Source organism: Eublepharis macularius, chromosome 13 (assembly GCF_028583425.1).
Source record: "Eublepharis macularius isolate TG4126 chromosome 13, MPM_Emac_v1.0, whole genome shotgun sequence".
NCBI lineage: Eukaryota > Metazoa > Chordata > Lepidosauria > Squamata > Eublepharidae > Eublepharis > Eublepharis macularius.
In genome coordinates this window covers 60,115,926-60,143,340 of record NC_072802.1, presented here as the reverse complement: position 1 = coordinate 60,143,340, position 27,415 = coordinate 60,115,926, and the positions used below count along the sequence as shown (strand labels likewise).

General features: G+C 45.3%; 1 protein-coding gene across 8 annotated transcripts in view; it reads right to left on the bottom strand.

Moving 5' to 3' along the window:
• Nucleotides 1-11,811: 11,811 nt before the first annotated feature.
• The window catches only part of TANGO2 (transport and golgi organization 2 homolog), a 98,437-nt gene continuing 82,833 nt past the window's right edge, over nucleotides 11,812-27,415 (bottom strand). For all 8 annotated transcript variants that reach the window (XM_054996792.1, XM_054996798.1, XM_054996797.1 and 5 more), the window contains 3 exons: nucleotides 20,237-20,390; nucleotides 16,929-17,033; nucleotides 11,812-15,186 (listed from right to left, as the gene is read on the bottom strand). In XM_054996792.1, the coding sequence (XP_054852767.1) occupies nucleotides 15,066-15,186; nucleotides 16,929-17,033; nucleotides 20,237-20,390 (380 nt within the window). In that variant the 3' untranslated portion in view covers nucleotides 11,812-15,065. The remainder of the gene's footprint in view (nucleotides 15,187-16,928; nucleotides 17,034-20,236; nucleotides 20,391-27,415) is intronic.

Genomic DNA, 27,415 nt, shown 5'->3' with positions numbered 1-27,415 from the left:
AGTACAGGACAGAGTGAGATGAAAATGAAGCAGCAATCTTCAGTGTGATAATAAGGATATTAGAAGCATGCCCCTATCTTTATTTATGAAATACAGGATGATGGGTCCAAGACCCACATTCACTTTTAGCATAACAATGTATAAACCTCACAGCAAAAAGATTATTTTAAACTAAAAACAACACCTGTTGTGTGAAAAAATACAACGGGCTTTAGAAAACGGAGGTTCCCCTACTGGTGGCAAGCGGGCACTTAGCAGAGACCTGGAAGCCCAAGCGGGAGGGCAGAGGGGAGGCACGGGGAGGAGTGCTTAGGCCATTGATTCAGCGAGCCCCCTCCAGGTGGCAAGTGGGCGCTTTGCAGCAGCTTTGAAGCCAGAGTTATTGGCAATGCGCCTGCACGAGGATAAAAAGTGAGTCGTCGCCAATACAGCTTGCCTTTTATATAGTAGGATTTCCTGACCAAGAAATATATTTGCAGAGCTGACAACCTGTCCATTGCACTTGCTTCCTGCCACAGTGGGGGACCAGTGGCAGTTCAGGAATGGCCCAGCAAACATGCACACATAGGCTTGCCATGGCCCAGAAAACCTGGTTGAGGAAATGGGAAAGCACACCAGAATCGCACTGGGCTTGCTAATCTCATAAACTGGAAGTGACATATTGACATGGAGGGACACTCTAGGATTTGCCAAAGAATCTGTAGTTTTTGCAAATACTAGAGTGCTGCATCATGATATTACTTCTGGTTTTGGATGTAAGTTATGTAAACATGCTGACAGAATGCCGGCGCAACTGTCCCCATGCCCAAAAAGCTCCTGGGGATTGTAGGGTGTTGCCTGGCAATCCTACACACACCAGCAACCAAGAACAAATACCACTTGCTGGACCACCTTTCCTGGTCCATCCGTTGAGAGTGCTTTGCTCCCTTACAGCCCCAGTGCCGAGAGAGGCTAGGATAGTTTCAGTTGATATTTGGGCTTCTTCAGTTGCTGTCCTTTGGAAAGTAACCTGTAGTGCTGATGGCCTGATAATATGTTTTGCTAGGGTTGCCGTTTGTCAGGTGAAAGGGAGGGAACTCCTACCCTTGCCTCCCATTGACCTCCCTTGCTCTGGATAATGGTGGGGGAAAACTCAGGGGGCTGAATGTCATGACATCATTCCTGGATATGAAACTGGAATTGATGTCACCACGTTGCCGGACATTCTAGCATGCTAAAGTGTCTGGCGATGCAGTGACATCCCTTCTGGCTCTGCAGCTGGAAATGATGTCTTGACATCACCGGCTGCTGATATTCTATTCAATAATAAGGCCCAGACAGCAAGGACACTTGGAACTGGTAACCCAATCTGTGTCTTACCTAATGAAGAACTGGAACCCAGGTAAGCAGCACTCCCAGCTGAGAGCTAAATGAGGATACTGCCTTATATGGGTCCATGTAGTCCAGGCTCTCTCTACGTGATGTTGGCTTCCAAATTTCCAGCAAAGATGTCTCCTAGCTAGAGATGGGCATGAACTGAAATACGAACCAAAGGTGGTTCGCGAACCGGCAGTTCGTCAGAGCCCATTTCTGATGAACCACCACGAACTTTAGGGCGGTTCATTTTTCAGTTCGTCACTGCAGACAGCTTGGTGCTGAGCAATCAGTTTCTTAGGCAACGAGGGATGGGCTTTCTGCAGACTTTCTGCTGATCCAGAAGTGACCTTCTGCTGACCCGGAAGTGGTGATTTGCTGGCCCAGAAGTGACATTTTCATGAACCAAACGAACCGGTTCGCAAACTGGGGCAGGTTCATGAAAGTTCGTGGTTCATGAAACGTGACAAATCACGAACCACATGGTTTGTTTTTTTCCTGGTTTGTGCCCATCTCTACTCCTCGCCTTGCTACTTGATGTTCAAATACAACCAGATTAATCCTGGGACTTTCTGTAGGCAAATTATGTGCTTTTTTATGGAGTTATGGTCTCTCCCTCTACAGACTCTAGCAAGGGAATCGGGAAGCTTGGATCTACCCCCCACCCAGTTCTACACTAGAGTACCATGACTAAACTATGGCATCATGACCCCTTAGGCCAGCCAAGTCACTTGGATACCCTCGCATATCTGGGAACAAATCTGTATGCTTCCCCTCCTGCTCATTTAAATTTTAATTTTCCATGCAACTAAAGTCACACACACATATATATATTTATCTATGTATTGAACACCAGGCATTTCTTTCCACCCCAGGAAGCTTCTCAGATGATGATCTTTGCATTTTCTATGTAGCTTCCCTTCCCTTGTGCGCCACACTGCCTTTCATTCTAACGAAAGCCAAAAATCAATTATTAAATGTATTCTGTGCACACTGCAAATCCGCGCTGTAGGAAGTTTCAAATAAGATGATGCCACTGATCCTGGGGCCCTGTCTGTAGATGGCTGGTTTTTGTTTGATAAAGTGGAAGCTGTAAATTACACACTCTCACACACAGTTGCACACCCCTTCCTTCGGCTTGCTAGTGCCACTATATTTCCCTCCTGTGCAGATCACAGTATTGCACCCCAACACCAGTCTGGCATAAAGAATCCAGCAGCAGTCTCTTGCTTTTCTGTGCTTTATTGGATGAGATGCTCTATTACAGTTGGAGATGAAGGTCCCTTCAAGTTGAAAAATATTTTATTCATCTGCCAGCTCTCAGGTATGGTATTGCAGTAGAACGAATTGCAGTCCCCGTATCTTTATCTTTGCAACTGCAAGGAGCCATCCTGGCCTGGGAGAGGGAGAAAACAGCCCCAGGAATGCCGTGAGGCATGCTCAGAATGAACATGACACCATGCGGACATCCCCCTTTAATCCAGAGACATCCTGCCTCCTATGTAAAGGACCAATCCCCAACTGGAAGCAGATTTAAATATTTATTTGAAGAAGAGATATCCTGCAGTCTCCATTCCTGGGACGGTTTGTAAATATATAAATCTGCTTACAGTCGGGGCTTTGTCACTGCATAGAAGGCAGGATGTCTCTGGATTAAAGGGGGATGTCCGCATGACACCAGGTCCGTTCTTGGTATTCCTGGGGTTTTCGTCTTCAATCCAGAGACAAACAAAACCTGTTTTTCTCTGGTTTAAATCAAGAACTGCAATGGGACTGCGGCAAATGAAGTATCCTTCTGGACACACCACTCGTGGCTATCACAAGGTGTTGGGGTGGAGCTAAGCTCTGTTTTCAAAATGATGCAGGGCAGCTTCCTGCGGCATTCTGTCCACCCTCCCCGTTCTTTAAAGGGCTTTTCCCCCAGTTCCCTGCTGAGCTGCACTATAGCACTACAGTGCAGCTTGGTGGTAAGGCTGCCAGTAGGGTTGCGAGGTCCCCTTACCCTCTTGGTGGGAGGAGGGGGATCTGGGGCTTACTTTCTTGTTGCTCTCAGCATGCTCCCTGTGTGCAGTCTTGCACTGTTGGCAAGTGACCAGGGCTTTTTTCAGCTGGAACACGGTGGAACGGAGTTCCGGCACCTCTTGAAAATGGTCACATGGCCGGTGGCCCCGCCCTCTGATCTCCAGACAGAGGGGAGTTTAGATTGCCCTCCGCGCCACTAGTGTGGAGGGCAATCTAAACTCCCCTCTGTCTGGAGATCAGAGGGCGGGGCCACCGGCCATGTGACCATTTTCGCCGAGGGTGATTTAAACTTAAAAAAACTCCCCCCTTCTTCCAGCTGACCCAAAGTGACATCATTGTGCAGTCCTGAGTTCCACCACTGAGTTCCACCACCTCCTTACCCAGAAAAAAAGCCCTGGACACCTTGATCTTCTTCTCAAAGGGTACCCATAGCCACTTACATCATTCTGTCCTCCATTTTATTCTCTCAACAGCTCAGTGAGGCTGATTGTGACTGGCCCAAGGTAATCAGATATTAGCTTTCACCGCAGAGGGAGGGTTCGAACTTGGGTCTCCCAGATCCTAGTCCGACATTCTAACCATTGTGCCACGCCATATGAGTACAGCTGCTGTTTTGGAGACAAATATTATTTCACAAAATATTTGTACTGCAGAGAATGATTTCTATAAAATTGCCTCGGTCTCTTTGCACATCTGCTGTCTGTACGCCACGTCCCCACTCCCTGTTCTCCTCGCCCTCTTTCACCAGGCTTCAGCAGCACGGCATGATCCCTTTAAGATGGGCCACATAATTCTCCATAATTTGTTTCTCCTGCTTCCTCTTCAGTTGATTGCAAGGCTGATTATTCCATTTCTGCCGAGTCAAGAGCCTTCATCTCTTTAAGTCACAAGGCAACTCTATGGAAAACGGATTCGAATGAAAAATTACCTCGTGTTCCCATTACTAGACACTGATTTATGAAGAGCTAATTACAGACAGGTAACGTTTTGGGTAAAATAGGGCCATTTTGTATAAAATGGTAACCGTTTCAGTTATTTGGGAAAATATCAAAGGCGAGGTGCTTCGCTATTTATATCTCTGTGCCGATGCTTGCTTTTTCAAGACAGCAATCGCCTTCCAAAGAGGTTCACTTCAATCAAGAGCCATACAAATCTCCACTCTTGGGCTTATAAACTGAAAAGACAAGAGCCACAAGGGGAGAGGAGGAAAGGAGACAGAGGGAGGAGACCAGCTTGACAACAAACACTGGCAAATAAATCAATAGAGCCCCTGCTTTGCATGCAGAAAATTCCAGGTTCCACCCCCAGAATTTCCAGTTAAAAGGACTGGAAGCAGGTGATGTGCAAGACCTCCAACCTGAGACCCTGGTATGGTTGCCAGCTCCAGATTGGAGAATTCCTGGAGATTTTGAGGGTGGGGCCTGGAGAGGGTAGGATATGCGGAGGGACCTCAGAGTGGTGTAATGTCATAGAGTTCACGTTCCTAAGCAACCGTTTTCTCTGGGGGAACGAATCTCTGAGGCCTGGAGATCAGTTGTAATTCCAAGAGATCTCCAGCCATCAGCCGGAGATTGGGAACCCTAGTCACCCTGGAAAGCGGGTGCCGCATTCAATACTACTGACCTTGATGAATCGATGGTCTGATTCAGGGCTTTTTTCCAGCTGGAACGTGGTGGAACGGAGTTCCGGAACCTCTTGAAAATGGTCACATGGCTGGTGGCCCCGCCCCCTGCTCTCCAGACAGAGGGGAGTTTAGAATGGAATCTCAACTCCCCTCTGTCTGGAGATCAGGGGGCGAGGCCACCAGCTATGTGACCATTTTCTCCAAGGGCAACCCACTGAGTTCCCCCACCTCTTTTCCTAGGAAAAAAGCCCTGGTCTGATTCAATATAAGGTAGTTTCATATGTGGTATTTGGGGCAGAGCTCTTTCTGGCAAGGAAGCAGTCTCCTCACAACTGTTCTTTCTCTCATCAGCGGCTGCAGCCAAGCGGATCTTTATCTTGCTGTGGAGTTCTTCCTGGCAGCCACCTCTGCGTCTTCTGGCCACAGGGCAAAGGGTTTAGCATCCTTCCTCTTGTTCATGTGAAGAAATGTTTTTAGGTATTTTAGGAGACTTCTTTTTGATATGATATAAAGAACTTGGCCCCTCCATGACAAATAACTCCAGAAGAGTAGTGGTGTTAGTCTTTTGCAACCAAAATAAAGAGGCATCTTGTAGCACTTGCAAATGTTTATTCTAGTACAAGTTTTTGTGGATTAGAGCCCTTGTCTTCAAAAGTTTATGCTAGAATAAAAACTTGTGAGGCTTTTAAGGTGCCACAAGACTTCTGTTAGAGATGTGCTGTTTAAGATTCAAGATTGACGAGTTGCAGAGAATTCCATTGAAAATATTTTTTTAAAAAACAAAACAGTGTATTTAGATTTATATCAAGTTTACATTTTTCTGAAATGAAGGCAGATTAGTATAAATCAAGTTTGAATCACTTATAACGTACACACACATGGGTCAAGAAATCCTTCTTCCAGTTGTATCTTAGTGTGGTGAACAGAAATCAGCACTGCAGAAAAAAGCATTATTAATTTTCATAGGAAAAATTTGCTACTTTTTCTCTTAGAGTGGAATATTTGTAAGGATTAAAAAGATTCCCTGCCACGTGACAAGGTTTCCCAGCGAAAACAAAATAAGCACACCAAATCATTGTCTTCTTTTCAAAATTGTTTCCAGTTTTCTTTACTCTCATCAGAAAGCTAGGCTTAGACTTTAAAACACTCAGAATATTCAATTTCTAGCACTTAATTTATAGGCAACCCCCATTAAGTACTTAATGGAAGCAGCGGAGTTTATTTTTCCAGAGGTAAAATACCACCTGCTAAAGGAGTTTATGTTAGTTGTTTACCACTGGTTTATTGCTGCAGTTATGAACTCCCTTCTATTGCTGTATGACTTCTATTTGAGCACGACTTTACTACTAGCTACTTCTGGACAAGTCAATCACAATTTATTCTAAGCATGGGACTTAAGGTACAAGGAGTGAAAGACTACCCACAATTGCAGTGTAACACTATCTTCCATCCCCAGCAATTCCTCTTTTTCTTTTTAATCAACAGGAGTCCACTGTAAAAAAAATTTTTTTTTGCTAAGATGCAATCTGAGATATAGGGAAAAGTGTCAATCAACTGCAAAACATTGTAGAGGTTATATCTGTAGATCTCATTCTACATTCCATTTCTGACCTACCATGGTGTAATTGCGGCTGCAGGGCTTTCCTTTCACATCCTTATACGTTTGCTTGGCTTAACACTGCAACAGAATGAATGGGGGGTGGGTGGGGATTTTACAGTGCTGTGCTTAAATTATAGGTAGCCAGTCCATAGGGAAAGGGGAAAGGATTGAACCAGCCGGAAGATCTCAGCAGTTAGTGGAGAATAATCCCTTCTATTTACATATATTGGTAGGTGAGCAATGGTGCAACAGCATGGTGCAAGTGTGATGTGTGCTCATGCTCTGCGCACACACCCCATATGCCACATGACAGCAGCCTTGGAAACTCCTTCCCAGTATGAGTTTGCCCTGCAGGAGAGAACCATTTTCAGAAACTCAAGGCCCAAAACTGCCCGAGATTCATGGAACAAGTCAGTTCTTCAGAAGTCACGTAGTTCACAATCTGAAGCAGGATGCACAATGGAGGTGCACTGCCGCTGTACGCCCACACTTCCTGCATGCACAATTATTAGAGCTAGGCATGACCTCGATGCTACAGCAACTGTCACTGTAGGATCGATCAACATCATGCTATCCTTGTTGAAACTGGAATTCTTTGTCACGGGGCTGCTTAATAGGGTTGCCAGGCCCCCTCGATCTCCCAGCGGGAGATTGGGGCCTGGCTCTTACCAGAGTGTGTGTGTGTGTGGGGGGGGTGCGCGCACATGCTCCTGCAAGCGTGATGACGGCACTTAGTGACGTCACCACGCAGCCCGTTTTAGGCATGGATTGGGCCCGTTGTGGGCCCCTGCGGAGCGCAGGAGCGTTCCTGCGCTCTGCAGGGGCCCACAACGGACCCAATCCATGCCAAAACGGGCCCAATCCACGCCCATTTTGGCATGGATCAGGCCCATTTTAGGCCCCTGTGGAGCATAGGAGCGTTCCTGCGCTCCTCAGGGGCCCACAACGGGCCCGATCCACACCAAAACGGGCCTGATCCGCGCCCGTTTTGGCGTGGATTGGGCCCATTGTGGGCCCTTGCGGAGTGCAGGAATGCTCCCGCGCTCCACAGGGGCCCTGATCCAGGCCAAAACAGGCCTGATCTTGGCGGCTGCTGTGCATGGGGGCGCACAGCATCGCAGGGGGTGTGCATTGAAGGTGTGCACCCCCCCCACTGGCCAGGTAGGTGGGGGCGGGGGTGGGACGGTGGGGGCAGGGGATCCCCCGCCCCCACCAGGGGTCTGGCAGCCCTACTGCTTAAGCGTAGACCCAAAATACACAAAAAAGGACACCCAGTAAATCGAAACCAAAAACAGGGTGGGATATTCCACCCCATTTTTGGTAAGCATAGACCCAAGCTGGAGAGACTGTTTCATGTACATGCGTTGGATTGTTTGTGGCTTTGTCACAGCCTCTCTCTACCTCCTCACCTAGAGGACAAGCTTTGGAAACCCCCAGCCATTAAATCTAACAGTAAAGACCAGAAATACTTCATAGAACATCTAGTAACAGCGTCCAGAATTTTATTAGCGTATTATTGGAAACCTCAAATAATACCCCCACAAGAGGAATTAATAGCGAAGATAATGGAAAATGCGGAAATGGATAAACTGACTTCATTAATGAAAGGACCAATGGAAGAAGACTTTGTTGCCCTATGGACCCCCCTTCTATAATTGGATTAAAAACAAATATAAAGACGTGAATGTAGTAAATATATGGCGGCACTATTGTAATTTGTTATTAACTATCACAGTCGAATGATTTGTAATATGAAAAGATGTGATATGTAGATAAGTAGAATGCTGATGCAGACAATATGATTTCTTTTACCTTTTCCTCTCCCATTCCCCCTTCTTCTATTTCTACTTTTATGAGAAAATAAAAAAAATTTTTTTAAAATAAATCTAACAGTAAAATGGCTGCCCAAGTTGATGAAGAAAACAGCAAAACCAGAAAAGCTGGTGGTGCTTTCATAGTCTGGAGACTCTTCCGGTATGCAGAAAAAAATACAACCCTAGAAAACAAGAAGGGAGTTAAAAAACGCTTGAGGATTGAAAATGCTTTCAATGTGTCCCCCTCCTCTTGAGATTCCTCCGGCCTCCCTTTCTCTCTCTTTAAAACACAAGACCAAACATCTACACACCTCTGGATCGCAGCACCATGTGGGATTCTGTGTGTGACAGATTATTACAATGTGTAATAATCTCTCGAGCGTGGAGATTAAAAACATCAGGAAACAGGACCACCTAAAGTTAGCATACTTTAGATGTTGCAGCTCCAAAGAAGTTAAGTGCTATGGAAAATAAACAACAGCTTGGTAAATATGGAGGTGTGAGAAACTGATTTCTCTTCTTGAGCTCAAGATATGAATGTGCCCCCCCCTCCATTACGTGGATCTACACACCTTGTCATGTGCATCAAAATGCTTTAGCTATTTAAACAGAGCATGAATTTTCAGTTGTGATTCTGTAGCTACTGGAACACGTTCTCTTCAGACGCCTCCATCTATGCTCTTCCTTGGTCTCCTTTCAGAAACAAGTGGAAATTCTCTGCCAGACATCTGAGATTTAATTGGAAGTGAGGCTTTGACTCCTGCTTTGCTTTTGAAATGTGCCCAATTACTTACTGAATTTCTATACCACCTTTTCACCCAAGCTGTGTTTCTGCATAACACAATTTGAAAATACAGTATGTGCTAAAATGAGTAAACTACCTTAAACAGGACCTCTAGCAGGCCAACGGACATCAGGAAAAGGGTGCGAGGGAAAGCTTCAACCCCCACACATAAGAATGGTGTGTGGTGGCCCCTGCCCTGTGGAATGGCCTGCCTGAAGGGGTCAGGAGAACCCCCACTCTCCTAGCTTTCCGCAAATGATGCAAAACCAAATTATTCAAATAGGCTTTTGTATTGTGAGTAGGGGGTCTCAGATGCTTCACTGAGTTAAGGACCATAGATTTCAACACTATGTTGCCTTAAGTTACGTACTATCTGTTGTTTCAAATATGTGCTCCTATGAGCTACCTGTGCTTCATGTTGTCTAATGTCAGCCCTAGAATTGCTTATGTTCTGTTTCAGAATTTCTTCAGCTCTGTATTGGATTTTTATTTATGCTATGTCTTTGTAAATTTGTCTTCTATTTACCCTATGGCATTATGAAAATGTCCTTGAAATTGACTGTACTCATCTCACACTGTGTAATCTGCCTTGAGTCTCAGTGAGAAAGGCGGACTACAAACAAACGAACGAACGAACGAACGAACGAACGAACAAACGAAAGAAAGAGAAAATTTATAGAAATGTAAAGCAGGGGAAAATCCTATTGTAGATCTCTAGTTTGGTTACAATGATTTGCCAAATGGCATTCTACCCCAAACTAAGTACGCCGTCATGTGAATACAGTAATGCTATGGCAAAGGATTGGTCAAAGAGTTTATTGACTGTATTCGTACACAGGCATAAGTGACAAAATAGGAAACCCTTTTTAAAAAGGAAAATGGAAATGATTTTTAACCCCCGCCCCTCTATTTCAGTAAATCAAACAACTTGAACACTTATTACTGAGAATGGCTTTCAACTTTAGCAAGGTAGTTAAAAGCCATGCCAACCGTGTGCTTCATAGTTATGCGCCTGCATCTATTTTTAAATAGATTACAAAAATAAAAAAACAATTCTTCTACAAATTTCAACATGTGCCACATTTAATGTTTGCATTGCCAGTGCACCGAAAGGAATTAAGATTTGCATTTAAAACACACACCACCTTACATAATTCATTAGACACAATATGAACCCCTGCAGGCTGCAGGTGCGGGACTGAATGTTGGAATTGTCCTTGATGTGAAAAACCAACTGCGACCACCCAGCAACACACAATTCCTTGCACAGTGAAAATGAAGATGTCAAGAAGACTAACTTAGAATCTTCTCACCTGACATGCTATGCTTTGTGTATGCAGGGAGACTGCTTATTATTTATTATTTAAAATAAATAAGATCCCTTTGTGGGATCTTGAGGTGGCTTATAGCACATCAAAACATTAAAAATAAAAAGAACGGTAAAAAATGGGAGGCAGCACCCAAACATCTGATGCAACGTTTGCACACTAGAATGGTGCAGCCCACCAGAAGAGGCATTGTGGGCAGGTGTGCTAATTATGTGCATTTTATCTCTCGGTGGTACTAAAGGTAGTTTTTTAGTCACTTGTAAAGAGAATGCTGCTTTAGAAAAAACACGTTCCTGCTACATTTTTTTGGAAGTATATAACCTGTGCTTTCCAAGGCTGGGACAGCCTGCCATGTCTCTCTAATGCATGTCCTGATCCAGAACTCAGGACCACACATGTTGTCCCCAGGTCCATTAGCCCAGGTCCAGAGCCTGTGCCCAATTTATGACTGTTTCCATGCATGCGTGCTCAGAATCAAATGTGACGTCAGAAGCAGCACCCGTTACGCAGAGAGAGGTGCAAGGAATACATGGATGTGCACATTTTGGAAAAGCTCACTGAACCCACCCAAAGTGTTCACCACTTCACCATCTAGGTTTTATTTTGCCCCCAGAAATGAGAGGTAGATTTAAACAGAAGCACAGCTGAATTCCTGTATTGTTTTTTAATCTGTGCATTTAAACTCTAAACTAGTTTTTGGTCAAAGTGATCACAACCCCACAGTCCTGCCTCCGAAAGGTTTCTATGGGTATAATATTTTCATCTTCATAATTCTTAAACCTCCCTGATTTAAAAATAGGTAATTTCTTAGCCGTGCCATGCATACATATATTCCTTAGCGGTGTCATGTGTGTTCCAATAGGCCTCCTATTGATATGTTCTTTTATTTTAAAAAAAATTAGTAATTTCCAAGTGCACAGCGATGATTTAAGATCCCATGCAATATGGACAAAACTGATCCTAAAAGGACACCACAGTAGTAAGGCTGTGCTACTGTCTTCTACACAGATGGCATTAAAATGGTCTAAGTACATTTTAAAAAGATTGCTTCTTGTGGCTGCTTCAGTTTTTTTTTTTTTTTACTGAGAAGCAGGGCTTTTTTCAGCTGGAAAGCAGTGGAACAGAGTTCCGGAACCTCTTGAAAATGGTCACATGGCCGGTGGCCCTGCCCCCTGATCTCCAGACAGAGGGGAGTTTAGATTGCCCTTCGTGCCGCTCAATCTAAACTCCCCTGTCTGGAGATCAGGGGGCGGGGCCACCAGCCATGTGACGCTTTTCTCCAAGGGCAACCCACTGAGTTCCACCACCTCTTTTCCCAGAAAAAAGCCCTGCTGAGAAGTAAACTTCCATGTAGGAAAACATGGGTGGTGCTGTCACTTGGGAAGTGTGGGGTAATATTTTTATTTTGCAGCAAAGATGTGAGTTGTGAAGGTTAGGAGTTGCCTGCCAATGACCTAGCGAAGATGTCCCTAAAACAGACCAGCCAAACTATTCTGATCGCCCTCTTAACAGATACAATCGTAAAACCAGAAGGTAACATTAATTTCCATTTCTTCCAAAATCAAAGTCTCCATGACCTTGAAAACCCAAACGCTGTTAATGATGGGTATTTGAGGTCTGGCTGAAAGTGAATTTGTGGGACTCTTGCAGCGTATTCTGGCTACAGAGGTAAGTGAACGCTACCAGGCTAAGCACCGGCAAGGATCATCCAAGACATCTTCATCAAGGCTCCAGGAGGCCTGGCTGTTTGGAGAATTTGTTTTTCTCTGCTTTGTTCCGTATGTGCCATTACCACAAGGACTCTCTCCAAACCAGAAGCAAACAGATATGCAGATGCAGAAGGACTGAGGGCTCCAATTAACTGCACACGGCATCCAAAAGGCCCAAATTTTTGCACGGAGGAGACCAAAGGGGATGGAGAATCTTAGCCGAACAGCCAGAACATAGGCAGCCTAGTATGTTTAAGGTTGTTATTTTTTACTAAATGTTAATAATGTAACATTTTTATAACATTTGAAAATAGGGGAGTAGTACTCATCAGTTAACCCTGTGCTTTTGTATGTATTCATTAGCTAGAACAATGAAAAAAAGTTTATTTCTCTGCAAGCAACTGGGTAAACCCTCCATACTTCCTCTGTTATCTATAAAGGGCTAGAAACCATTTTTAAAAGAAAGCTGAAAATCTGGGGGAGAGTGGTGGCCAGGCGCCCTGGGGCCATGTTCTTGCTTCAAGCATTTCAATTTTTGCACGGAGCAAGTGTTTTTCTATGGCAAATATGCAACATGTGGCTATGACATTCATGAGCACAGCCCAAATGGGTGCATACTGATGTTAAAAGATAAAAGTACGCCCGTAAGCAACGTCTCTCTTTACATGCTTGTGGTGCAAACATCCCCATGGAGCTCTGGTTAACCTGTGAAGCTGCCTTAGGGGAAGTCAGACCACTGGTCCATCTAGTCCTGTATTATCTACTCTGGCAGGCAGTAGAGCTCTAACAGTGTAATCCTAAGCAAAGTAACTCCAGTCTAAGCCTACTGAAATCAATGGGTTTAGAATGGAGTAACTTCATTTAGGATTATACCGGAAATCTTGGATCCACTGGAGTGTGACTCTCTCATCTGCCCCATCCGACTGGACTTTAAAATGCCCCCCGCTCAATGCTACTCCTAGGGAACAGGGGACACCCCCAGGAACAGCGTGAGGGGGGCTGAAGATCTGCAATGGGAGCGGAGAAATCAACTCAGATTGTCCCCCACCCTTCTATATCCATGAAAATCCTCTGCTGAATCCAGCCCCAAGGTTTTAGAGAGAGTGCTCTAGTCGCCAGACTGCTTGGTGAGGTACAATTATTGTTTTCCGTTGCCCCAGAAGGTCGGACCAGAACCAACGGGTTGAAATTAAATCAAAAGGGGTTTTGGCTAAACATCAGGAAGAACTTCCTGACAGAGCCGTCCCTCAGTGGAACAGGCTTCCTCGGGAGGTGGTGGGCTCTCCTTCTTGGGAGGTCTTCAAGCAGAGGCTAGACGGCCACCTGTGAGCAATGCTGGTTCTGTGAACCTGGGCAGATCGTGAGAGGGAGGGCAGGAAAGGTTACATCAGTGCTTAGTTCTTGTGGCCCCTTCTTACACGCCCAGGGTAATGCCGATCACCACCTTGGGGTCAGGTAGCAATTTTCCCCAGGCCAGTTTGGCTAGGGATCCTGATGGTGTTTTGCCATCCTCTGGGCATGGAGCAGGGATCACTGTGTGTGTGTGTGTGTGGCGGCGGGGGCGGGGGGAGTAGTTGTGAATTTCCTGCATTGTGCAGGCAGTTGGACATGATCACCTTGGAGGTCCCTTCCAACCCTGTGATTCTAGGACTGCCATTATGATTGTCAATTAGCCTTTCTTCTAGTTTTTCTTAAGAGATTATGGCTCCTCTCTCTGCACTGTATCACCCAGGCACTAGATAACAAAGCAGAATTCATATTTAATCAAAGCCAGCATCACGGAGCCGCATCAAGAGAGGGCGGCACGATCGTTGTGACGCTGCCTTATACCAACTCAGTTTTTATCTGCTCTGCTCAAGACCCGGAGAAAGATCATTCGCAGCGGCTACTTCTTGGGATCCTTGAACTGCAAATGCTAAGGAGTGAACTCAAGATCTCTGGCATTCAACGCCCGCTGATCCATGGCCCACCTCCTACCTGTTGCCGTCAGCCTCAAGATGCTGCCTGCATGTACCACATGGGCTTCCCAGAAGCATCAGGTTGGCTACTTTGAAGTACAGGGGGTTGGACTAGATGGACCTTTAGTCTGATCTAGCAGGGCTGCTCTTATTTTCTTACGGAGGGCATCTAATGTAAAAGGTAGGTACCCTTTCGCCTATACCTATATGTACAGCAATACCAAAATATAGCAATACTGAAACTTATATTCCATTAACACATTAAACGCTGCCATGATTTAGATAAATAACAGCCCCCCCCCCAAATTTTTTTAAGGGGTGGTTAAAAGAAGACTGCTGCACAGAGAGAAAAGTGTTGCGGAGCTCCAACTCAAGTGAAGAGCTCCATGTAAGCAAAGGCTTCGTTTCAAAGTCAAGGTATGCTCGCGATGCCAAAAGTAGGTAGGTAAAGGTGAATACTCTCAAATGCTGAAATGGATGCAGAGCTCTTGCTCTGCAGACTGTAGATTCTCAGTTTCGTTTCCCAGCTCTCCCTGACCAAAAGGGGGAAAAATATGACAATCACCTCCTATGTATCCCATACCACATTCAGAATTGCTTCAGGTAATTTAGTAGCCTGATAAAGAGTCCCTTTGGAAGGTCTAACACAGCAACTGGTGCAGAGCCTGGTCTCTACACACGGCCATGTTTTAACAACAACAACAACAATTTGTTTTTGGCTTTTATGCAAAAAGGTTTTGGTGGTTGCTAGGATATGCTACGACGACATTCATGAGCGTTTGCTCTTCAAAGCTCGTTTCTAAGGCTTCCCCACCCCATCTTCAACAGCACACTCTCCTTCCTTTTCTTGTGCTCCATTCAAATGGAAAGCTGCTAAAGCTGCAGTTTGAATTGATAGGTGCTCGTTTTCCATTGGTCCACGTCTGCATTCAGCATGGTGCGCTCCGTGAAAGTGACATGGCCTTCAGCATCAACAAGAATGACTGTGTTTGTCCTGAAAAACAAAGGAAAAGGGGGGGGGGGGGAATTAGCTGAGTGTTCAGCTAGTTATTTTCTGAGCTTCTCCTTCTTTGAAACTGTTATTTTAACCTCTACCCCATATTGCACACAGAAAAATAAGTCAGGAAAAAAACCCTCACAGCACTAAAGTCAAGATACAAGATCTATGCTGTTTTGCACTGCAGAATTCAGACTTTTCTGAATTGACTGTTGAAATTATTGGCTGAAGAATCATAGAAGAATCATGAGAAACAGAAAGTATGTAGATCCAGAGGAGTTAGCCGTGTTAGTCTGCAGGAGCAAAATCGAACAGTCCAGTAGCTCCTGTAAGACTAACCAACTTTACTGTAGCGTAAGCTTTCGAGAATCACAGCAAGCAAGCAAGCAGGTGGCCACTAGAGAAGAAGGCTTTAAAGGGGGATTAGACAGATTTATGGAGAATAGCTTCATCAATAGGTTCATAATTAATCAATTAAAGGGAACCGCCACATTTAGAGGCATTTGACCATTTGAATACCAATTGAATACCAATGCTAAGGTGACAGCATGAGGGTGTCATGTCCGTATCCCAATCAGGCCTGAGCAGAGTCGTCTGGAACGAAGAGAAGGCCTTATTTGTTGTCCCTTCAAGGCAACCAGACGGCCTGAGGAATCTGGTGCCAGCAGACCTGGTGACAGCCACTAGCACAGATGGCTTTAAAATGGTTATCATTCATATCCACACAGCCGAGATCCATCAATGGCAAATATTTAAGGGAGCCTCCACAATGAGAGGCAGTAAACCTCTCAGTGCCAGTGCTAGGAGGCAGCATCAAGGGAAGGCCTTGGCATCTGTGCCCTGTCTGTTGGCCCCCTCGGGCAAATGGCTGCTCACTGGGTGAAATGATGGGAGATTTAGATAAACCACTGGCTTCATCCAGCAGGCTCTTCTTATGCTTTTGTAAGTGTTTGACACATGCCAGTCTGCCCTAGAAGAGCCAACATCAGAGGATGGGTAGGCATGGCTGGGCAGCTATTGAGCTCCCACAGCCTCTAGGAGGGTGGTGTTACTATGCTGCAGCACCAACAATTGCAACCTGCCCCGTCTCTAGGTGATGGCACTGGGCCCCAAAGCAAGCATTCTTCTTCCTTCCCTTGATATGCAAAGCCTTCGGCGCAGGCAGAGCAGGAGCAGGAGGTGTTCCCTGCTCCTCTGCCAGTTAGCCAGAAGACTGCTCCATGCCGACCCCTACACGTCATCTTCCTTCCGGAGCAAGCAGTGACGGCTGTGGCTTGTAACAGGGACAGCTGTTTGTTCGGCCAGGCAGTTGAGCTGGAAGCAATGGAGTTCCTCTCGTCTGCCTGCCTGCCGTTTGTGTAAGGGCAGTACCTGTGGAGGTGCTGAATAGTATCATATAAAAGGCCCATAAACCTTGGAACCAGCCCCAAGCCCTAGCCTGGAAATAGTGGAGATGGTAAAAGATGCCCCCCCCCCACTCCCTGGCCTTGCTGCTTTGGATTAGTTCAGTCTTCCCTTTGACCAATGGGAGTTTTGCAGTGTCACCATATGCCAGCAAAGAAGGCAGTGACAGGGCAAACGTTTTCAAGACCCCATGGACCCCAGATATGGTGTTTCCCTGCCTCCAGGGGGCATCACAACACTGAAAACCAGAACTGATGATGAATAACTGATGGGGGGGGGGTGGAATAGAAGCAGCCTTAACTGTGTCCAAAAGCCTCCCCAAGCCTTTATTTTACCTGGTCCCATAGTTTGGGCAACGGACACAGATTGCTGCATACTTGTTCAGGATGGGGAGGATGTAGTCTTTTCCTTGATCCTCAATGGCGGGGTCCGGCAGCTGTCTGGATAGGACAGAAATCAAATTGAGAATGATGAAACAGGAATCCTGTGGCACCTTGGAGGCTAAATTTATATCTGCATAAGCTTTTGTGAGTCACTTCATAAGACGCAAACCGAACGGAGGATAACTAAAGTCCAGTTGGTACCTAAAGACCAACTCTGTTAGCCTTCAAGGTGCTCCTGGGCTTTTAATTTTGCTGCAGTGAACAGAGGAAACATACTTTTGGCTCTCCCCAGTACTGTCTTTCCACGCTTCACATTCAAATGCATCTCTCTGGAGAAACTAAGATGCTAAAATACTGACTTGGGCAGGTTAGAGAGGAGTTTCGGCATAGTGTTTTGTGGCTCTTCATTTGATTACAATAGTCACATCCCAACCTTTTGATTCACCAAATCCATACAGCAGATAACCAACATTTTAAACACCAAAAAATTAAAACAACCCTGAATGAAAACAGCAGATCCAATGGAAAGTAACAACGCAGGACAACAGCTGACCTATAAAAGGTAATGCACTGTAGAGTGAATGGAGCGCTCCAAAAGCTCTCAGAAAGAGCTGCACCTTTGCTGCTGAAACACTTGCAGGGATGGATGGATGGACCACCACCCTAAGAAGGACGTTCCATTGACAAAAGTGTCACCACCACCAGATCTCTGGTTATGGAGATGCACAATGTGTAGCAGCCATAGAGGATTTTAATGCACATGGAGGCTCACACTACAGAATCTGTCACAGTAACACAAAAATATTTATTTAGTGTATTTTTATCCCACCTTTCCTCCAAGGAGCTCAAGGTGATTTATATCATTCTCCCCTCCTCCATTTTATCTTCACAACAACCCTGATGAAACAGGTTAGGCTGAGAGAGAGACTGTTTGGCCTAAGATCACCCAGCAGGAGTGGGGATTTGAACCTGGGCCTCTCAGATCACAGTCCGATACTCTAGCCACTGCGTCATGTTGGCTCTCTTTTACCAAAGGGTTTCACCTACATTGCTTCTGGGAATGCAATCGGGTCATCAAGAATTAGCCTGAGATGAGCCCTCATCCCATGAGGTACTATGAATAATTTTTACACCGAGACAAAGCGTCTTGCATGTATAAATCCACAGGAATCATTAACAATCTAATTCTGTGAAGGCAAAGTGTGATGCCAGAAATCGGTGCCTTCGATTGGATTTCAAGGTTTTCATTGTTTATGCACTCTGTCAATCCGTCCGTTTCTCTCCTTCGCCACCAAAGCGTGTCCCTATGAAACTGAGTTTCTGTTTTAGTCCAAACTAAAAATAATGATGAATGCTTAAAAAAAAAATCAATCAAAACGTCTGTTCCTTGCAGACAATGAGCAGAGTTGCATCCTAATCCTAGTTAAAATCCCACCGGCTCTGTGCCTTCCGCCTCCCATCACACATTAAGAGTTACGATCCAATTATGAACAAAAGACCCCAGTAAGAGAGATGCCACTCACACAAAATTACTCAAGATTTTATATTTATTTATTTCAGGGTTGTTTTTATTTAACGATCTATTTCTAATGAAAAGGAGTTTATAAGAAAAGTTATTAAAATAAATGGTTGAGATGCATCCCTGGCTTTAATAATGCAGGCATGCAAGGAAGTCAGTTTGTGCAGCAAAATATATTCCAATATCACACTCTGGAGAACAAAATGGCTTCTGAGAATACAGAAATTGGCCAACCCTGCAAATGGCTTTTGTTTCTCCACATCCAGAGACTCAGGCCTGTATTACAGGGGACACTGGGGAATACGTGAATGGTTCAAACAGTATAGGAAGGGAAAGGGCGAGAAGGTGTTAAAATGTTGCCCAGTGCCACAGCCCTGATCTATATTTATAGCTGCTTTATGAAGATCAAAGGTATTGGGGGATCCAATCATAGCATCTCAACGTTGTGTGTAATTTGGTTGGCATGGTTTTGACTCACTTTACATTGAACTGTGGTTAGAGCTAACCCTAGTTTAGAGTCCAAACTATGGTATGACCGTTCCAAGCATCCAATGGACAAGTCATGTTTTAGAGCTGGCATGACAGCTCTGTCTTCTGTCCTCTTGGGACTCAGCTCGGCTTCACTCTCACCTTCGTGGTGCAATGACCTCTGGAGGTGACGCAACTGGTTTTCCAATTCAGACACTGCATAAAACCCTAGCTATACTTCCTTAACATGGCTTTGTGTGTGTTTGAATTGAGCCAGTGTAAGAGGGCGAACATTCCTGGGGACCATTCCACCATGGAATGCCTCTCCAGGTATAAGCCCATGATTCAAATATAGTTGCCACAGCAACCCTTGGTGATCCATCAAAGAAGGGAGCACACTGCTGCTGCACATTTGTAGGCTTCTTCCAGTAGCCACTCCTGGGCATCATAAACACTGTAGTTTTTTGTTTTTAATTAATTATTCCTTGAATCTTTTAAGGTTTTTGTTAGCTGCCTTGGGTTCTTGTTGCCCGGATGAAAGGCAGACATGAGAATATTTTAAATACATAAAGAGAATTTGGTAACATCCTAATAAATCTAAAAGCACTAAAAACAAACTAAAAATTCCCATTCTTTTTGGAGAACAACTAAGAGCCAAGCTACAAGTGATTTTTTTCACGTGGAGAACACTTGATCGTTTTCGCAAGTTTTCCTGGGAACTGAAGTCCGAGTGTCTTTCCCCTCTCTGTTAGAATCACTGCCTGAAGAGCCAGAGAAAGCCGGCGGCGGCAGCAGCTTTTGCAAATCGTTCCTCCAGTCACAAGCCTGCTCTCAACGAACTTTGGGGGTGGGCAGCTGCAACTTTCTCCCTGGGTGTTTTGCTCCTGGGCAGCTGATCTGGAGAAAGCTGACATGTTGGTGAAGCTGAGCAGGACGCCCAGGGAGAAAGTTGCAGCTGCCCACCCCCAAAGATCGTTGAGAGCAGGCTTGTGATTGGAGGAACGATTTGCAAAAGCTGCTGCTGCCGCCGGCTTTCTCTGGCTCTTCAGGCAGCAATTCTAACAGAGAGAGGAAGGACACTCGGACTTCAGTTCCCTGGAAAACTTGCGAAAACGATCAAGTGTTCTCCACGTGAAAAAAGTCACTTGTAGCTTGGCTCTGACACTTCACTCCCAACTATCATTGTTTACCAACAAAATGCAAGCTTTGTAATTAACCAGCAGATTGCTAGGAAGACTGGAGGCTAGAGCAAGATAGGAGAGGCGGTCTTTACGGGTCTTGGTTGTTCATCACTTTAATGAGCTCTTGCACTAGGTCTTCCTTAGTGAGGTCTTGACTGTGCTTGACGACATCTGTGAAGAGCTGTTTTCCAAACTGAAGCTTCTTCCATGGAGTATCCAGCAGAGAGTTGCTCAAGCCATATATCCCTGGAAAAGGGGGAAAAATTAAGAAATGTTTATATTAAAACGCTTCGTTGAAGAGACTGCAGACATGAGGGGAAGGTCAACATTAGAGCTGCCAGATGGAAGGCAAGAGACACAATTCAGGAACTTTATGACGATTAAGGGGAGCCACGAGCTGGGCAAGCTAAGCAAGACGTTTTCATATGGTATTTGGGTTTGGTCTGGGTGCTTTGAGGCGGGGCACTCACAAGCAATCATTTGTGGTTCCCCGCATTTTTGTTCTTTTCAATCTACCTTAGAGATCACTGCAGGGTATCCTGCTTTTAAAAAATAAATAAATAAATAGGAAGTGAGTTGGCTCAGTTAAAACAAGCAAACAAAACAGTTCTGTGGTTGTTGTGGATTTTCTGGGCTGTATCGCCGTGGTCTTGGCATTGACAATGCCAAGACCACGGCGATACAGCCCGGAAAATCCACAACAACCATCGTTCTCCAGCCGTGAAAGCCTTCGACATTATATAAAACAGTTCTGAATGCTTGGTTCTTTATAATAAAAAAACCCTCACCATTCCAGAAAAAGCAGTGCTGTATAGTAGATCAACACTGCATCTAATAATAAGGTAGATGGCTTCGGCCAATCACTAAAGGAGCAAAACCAGGCCACCCCACAAATAAGGTTGGGGTCTTTACACATTTGATGGAGGGGGGAACCACAGCTTTGTAGAAAAATTTGACTTTGTAAACAAGGGGGAAATGGCCTGAGCATGCTCCCCAGAGGCAAAAAATATTGAAAACAGGTGAAAGTCAGTTAAAAAGGGCCAGCTGACGGAGTTGAGGAAACCGGCTTGCTCAAGACCCCCCCCTTGGGTGGGTGGGTGCGGGGAGGCTGTAGGGCAGATTTCCACATTGTTCCCCTCTCCCATGTTTTTGTGGGCTCCCAGCTAGCATTTAACAAATGATAGGCTTTTACCATGGCATGCAAAGAAATAAAGGGTGTAAAATCAGATTTAAGATTGTATCTGAAAGATAATCTCCAGGGACAAGATGGTCTAGGAAAGTATGACATGCTAGCTATTAAAAGGAACTGCACTGGGGCAAAAGTGTAGCTCTTTTGAGTTTGTTCTGCACATCCACAGAAAGGCAGAACAGAAAACCCCTTAGATTAGACACTGATATTATACCTCTTCAAGTATTAGTGCAATCCTACTTATACTCTTCTAAACCCATTCATTTCAATGGATTTAGGAGGGCACAACTCCGTAGAGGTTAACACTGCTAGTCCCTGCTTTCCCCCCTTAGTTTTATTTCTATCGAAGTTGTTACTTTTTTTAATTTATTGGGAATATAGTGGGTTAAAAAGCCAATTCAGAATGAAATAAACAAAACAAATCCTTTTCTTTGACTCAGGCACTTGTTCATAAATGCCAGGAAGACGGGAGCACAATGAAGATGCCAAGTTTGCAGGAGACACATCACCTTACTTCAGGAATGCTGACCACCAAGGTAGCAAGAAAATGTAAGGGGAATTCTCCAAACTTGGCGAACGGGCAACAAACTGACAAATGAGGTTCAAATTATAAAGTTATTATAAACTGATACACACTGGGGTTAAACATAGACTCATAGAGTCAACCCTCTGCCCAGTGCAGGAACTACCTAAAGCTTCCCAAAGTCCTGACAAGTATTCATCTAGCCGCTCTTTTAAAACTGCCAGTGAGGGGGAACCCATCACATCCCCAGGCAGCCAATTTCACTGTCGAATTACTCTTAATGTGAAGTTTTTCCTAACATCCAGCCAGTACCTTCCCTCCTGTAGATTAATCCCATTGTTTCAAGTCCTATCCCCTGCTGCCAACAAGAACCCTTCCCTTCCTCTAAGGGCCAAGCTACAAGTGACGAATGACACTTGAACGGCAAGTGAACAAACTCACGTGTATTCCTCCCTATTCACTTGCGCTCCACTTGCACTCCACGTGATCAACTGGAGCACAAGTGAACAGGGAGGAATACACGTTAGTCTGTTCACTTGCCGTTCAAGTGTCATTCGTCACTTGTAGCTTGGCTCTAAGTGACAGTCTTTTAAATGCTTAGAGACAGCAATCATGTCTCCCCTCAACCTCCTCTTCTCCAAACTGAACATTCTGCTTTTCCATGTTCATCGATTGAGTCTGAACTTACTAAGTAAGAAAGACATTTGTGGATCATTGCGATGCAATGAAAATGTTGACTGAGTGTATGGCAGTAGCAAAAAAGGCAAGCTCCATGCCGGGGTTTATCGGAAAGGGGAACTGCCTGTATTATGATGCCCTTATAATCTACGATGTGGCTGCATTTGGAATACTTCTTCAACGTGGTAGGTTGGATCCAACCATCTTCTAAGGAGCCTTCCTCCATCTTAAGTGGCTTTTCCTCCAACTTTAGCCAAAATGAAGGGTGGGGTATAAATATTTAAATAAATAAACTTTGTTTGGTGGCGTAGTAGGATAGGGATAGGATATGCTTTGATGCCTGTGGTACCCACCAGTGGGTTTGCTGGCACTCATTTGCTTCTTCTCCAAAACACCTCTTTCCCAAAACAAAGAACCAGGCTGGCGTTCCTGCTGCTCACTGGAATAGGAGCCGTTTCAGAAAATCCCAGGAGGAATCACCTCTTGGTCTGCAGGAAGTGCCCATTCAGAAACAAGCTACCCTAATCCAAAGCTGATATCCTTATGGTAAGACAGATCTAAGCTTGGCTCTGGGTTTGCTGCAAAACAGGTATACATGGTTTGTGCATTTTAAGCTTTCCTGTTCTCTTAAACTCAAGGTGGCCATGTTGTGAATTTAAAAGAAGCGTATCATCACCAGCCTCACCTTTCCATCTGTAAACTGGAAACCAATGTGATACAGGATATGGCTGCTGTGATAGATGGTAAAACACTATTCTGCGCATGTGAAAAAGGGTGTGATGGTTAAGCTAATGAAAACTTGCAAAACATCCAATCAATTAATCCCGATAACTAAATACATCATTAATCGCAAAAGTAGTCATCTTCTCTAGTAGACTGTCATGGGGCTCAGTGAAGGTGAGGACTCCTCGGGAGAAGAGGAGCCTTGTGTAACCAGCCAAGCCAGCTCTGATACAGCAGAAGCTGGCGAACAGGAGGAACAGCGGCTGGCAGATCAGAGTCCACAGCCAGAAGCTGAGCCAGAAGCCCCAACACACTTCAGCCTCAACACCACTGGTGAAGCCCAGCCAGCAGTTACCCAAAGTCCTCAGCCAGCAGCACCACTGCCCTCCAGTTCCAACACCACTGGTGCACGGTCAAGGACGCCCTAACTTCCAGCTTCACCTAGAGAGCGCTGTAGACAAAAGTAACGAGTGGAGCTGCAGGAGAGGTGGCAAAGTGCAGGCCTCCTGGCCAGACGCCAGCTGCTTGTTGAGAGCAATGAGGAAGTAAGCACAAGATAGCTCCCAAGTAGAGGTGTGCAGTTTGGATTTCAGATACCTGAAAAAAACCCGAAACAAACCTGTTTCGGGTTGTTTTGGGTTATCCGAAACGTTTTGGGTAACCCGAAACAACAAAACCCGAAACGTTTCGGGTTGTTTCAGGTTTTTTTTGGAAACCGAGAATCGCCATTTTGATTTTGCTAGACGTTTGCCTTTGCAAGCGTCTAGCAAAATCCTGCTGGAAGCTAAAGCTTCCTGCAGGCTGTTAGAAGAGGGGAGCGGGGGGGAAAGGGAGTGAGTGACTCACTCCTTCTTTCACCCCTCACCCCTCTTGCATAGGAGGGAATCCTTTGCTTTGCAAATGCAAGGTGCATTGATAGCATTGCACTTTGCATTTGCAAAGCAATGCTAGCAGAGATTCACGCCAAAATGATCAGGTAGGGGAGGGGGAGCAGGAGGGAGGGTGACTGTAGGAGTGTGTGGGAGGTCATGCAAGGGAGGGGGGACTTTAGGAGTCAACAATCCTACTGCTGCATCCTTCTGCCAGCCAATAGATTCAAATCTTTGGCTGAGGCTGCAGCAGGGGATTTAAATTTGTGGCAAGACTGGGACAGCTCTGTTGCTCACTGACTGTTGACTGAGAGAGAACTGAGAGAGGAGAGAGACCACACCTGGAGGACATCTGCCTGGAGGATCAACTGTGCTGGACATCCGGAGAGGAGGCCTGGTAGGAATCTTTTTTAAAAAATTTTTTAATTTATTGATGCTGGGCCAATGTACTGCTGTGGCCTGCCTCTTCAAAAAGATGTTTCAGTTTAGTCTTGGCATGGCCTGGGGGGACATTTTCAGGTTGGGCAAGAGGACAATGTTTGGGGGTGGGGGGGTTTCAATGATGCTTGTGCTTGCTAGATTTAATGTTTCCTTTGTTATGCTTGAGTGTGGGCTTGATCTAATGTTTCCCAGGCCTAAAAAACCAGTGTGCCAGCTTCTGGCCTACACAGGTCAGAAGCTCTGCTGGGTGCCTTTGGTGCCTTTCTGCTGGCTGGCACTCACAATGCTTCACAAACAGGATTGGTAGCTTGCTTTGCTGTTTCTGGTGCCCTTGAGCTAATGCTTCCCAGGCTCTTAAACAAGTGTGCCGGTGTCTGGACTACACACAGGCCTGCAGCTCTGCTGGGTGCCTCCGGTGTCTTTCTGCTGGCTGGTTTGTGTGGAGCTGTAGGGGGTGGACTTTGGGGGCTGAGAGCACCTACTTGGGAAGGCCATGAAATGGCCCCCCCACGTGGGAGCAGGCTGAGCCTTGGTGGGGGGTGGGAGTAGAGGTGGGAGAAGGGCCTCAGAGGGTTGGGGGGCATTTTGCATGCAAAATGCCACCCCTGGCAAGACAAGCCTCCCCCAGGTGGAATTGGTGGAGAAAAGAGCACCTACTTGGGGAGGCCATGAAATGCCCCCCAAGTGGGAGCAGGCTGAGCCTTGGTGGGGGGTGGGAGGAAAGGTGGGAGAAGGGCCCCTGAGGGTTGGGGGGCATTTCGCATGCAAAATGCCACCCCTGGCTGCCTCTTCATGTTTTCCCCATAGGAAATAATGAAGATTAGCAGCAGCAAGCTAAAAAGACGTTCACTTTTCCCTTTCTTAGGCGAGGATAGGGGGACCTGGTTTGGGGGGCCATAACATGCCCCCCCCCAAAGTCCAATCGGTCTGAAACTTGGGGGGTTGTTAGAGAGGAGTTAGCGGAAGGTTCCCACCAATTTTGGCTTGATTTGGTGGGAAAATGCCTCCCCCAGGCGTCCGGGAAGACGGAGGCATTTTCCCATCGAAAGCAACCCGAAACAACCCGAAGCGATACCCGAATCGCTAAACCCGAAACAGCTTGCCGTTTCGGATTTAGTGGTTGCCGAAACAGATTCTCGTTTTGGGTATACCCGAAACAAGAATCCCAAAACAGTGTGCCTTTGCACACCCCTACTCCCAAGCAGTTGGCTGCCAGCCCAGCCTATCTATAAAATCCTGCCACAGACAACCCGGGAGTGTGGAAGCAACATGTCAGAGAATCCTGTTCCTGCTGCGACCAGTCCACTGAACCTTGCCTTGCTATTGTGACATTTGGACTGTGCCTTGACTCTGCCTTTGCCTAGCCCTCGGAACTTGCTGTTAACTGATCTTTGGACTGCCAGACCTCGGTACCTGGACTCTGGCATACTGGACCAGCCCACGACATAGATTTCAGCTGAAGCTTTTGTTTATTATTTACTATGACAGAAGCAGGGAAATGCCTCACAATGTGTTAGGCCTCACAATGTGTTAGGCCTCACAATAAGTGGTTCCACCTACTACCAGGAGGCGGTGGGATGGAAGGGAAGAAGAGGAGGAAAGAGACTCAGCATGAAGTTAACGTTTCCGGCAGCAATTCTTGATTGCAACCACGTGCAATTCCCCCAATAGAGGCATGCACCTCTCAGTTCAAGCCATGTGTTTGAGATTATTTTATGCACCAATAACCATCTGCATTAGAAAATCAAGTGTTTCATTATTAACTCTCCCCAAGATTCATCCACAGACATGTTTGTTTTCACCAATTAGTTAAAAGACAATTTTCTTCTTTTTAAAATTGTGAAAGGATAGATAGGAAAGGAAATGGGACTCATACACCACCTCTTCCTGTACTACTGATGACCCTCTGAATGTCTTCCCAACCACATTCCCCTTTGAGGTTCTTCAGTATGGCGATGGGAACTTTTGTAAGCCAAGAAAAACTACAGACCAAAACTTTACAAGAGTAGCTAGCAGCCATTCACAGATGGAGAAAAGACAGTGCAGAATGACTTTTACACAGAAAAAGGTAATGTGTGAACTGACTCCCACGGGTCCTCCAGGTGGTATTTTACCTGCATGGCTGTACAGGAAAGATACAAGAGAAATTTCCGTGGAAGATTATGCATATCTCTTCTTCCCCTGGTTCTCTAGAAATCTTGGGCCAGACACTCTCCGCCTACTCTATTTCACATGGTTGTTGTAAAAAGAAAATGGAGAGGGGACTGTGTATACTACCTTGTTTTCTTGGAAGGACAGGAGGGATAAATAATAATTAATAATAATAAATTATTTTTGCTACTTTATGATGCTGCCACTCATAGCTGTCATAGTACAGTTGCATGTGATCCCTGCATACACTTTCACCTATATCTCTATGCACCTCCTCCAAAATCATATGTGAAGCAATTCTGAGTTAAACTGCTTAGCTGTCTTCAGCTAGAGAATTTTACCAACTGGTTGTATTTTTAACGCACATTTCATCTGTCTCCCCACCCACTTCTAATGTGGTTTGCTAATTGTTTTAAAGATATAAGTATGTATTAATCATTTATTTTAAATACTTGAATAAGTACAAAAAATACTTGAGGTGGATTACAATATTCTACTTAAAATGATAATAAATAAAAAGTCAAAGCTCAAGCGACATAAAAACACCCTTCAAAGCAGCAACCCATAGATGGAAACCAGCGATGTCCACAACAATGAGAAAAAACAACACTCCAAAGCAGGTAGGAATAAACGAAGGCTTCGAAAACAACAAAGAGAACAAGAAAACTAGTGAAAGATGACTGCAGGCAAAAGGAGA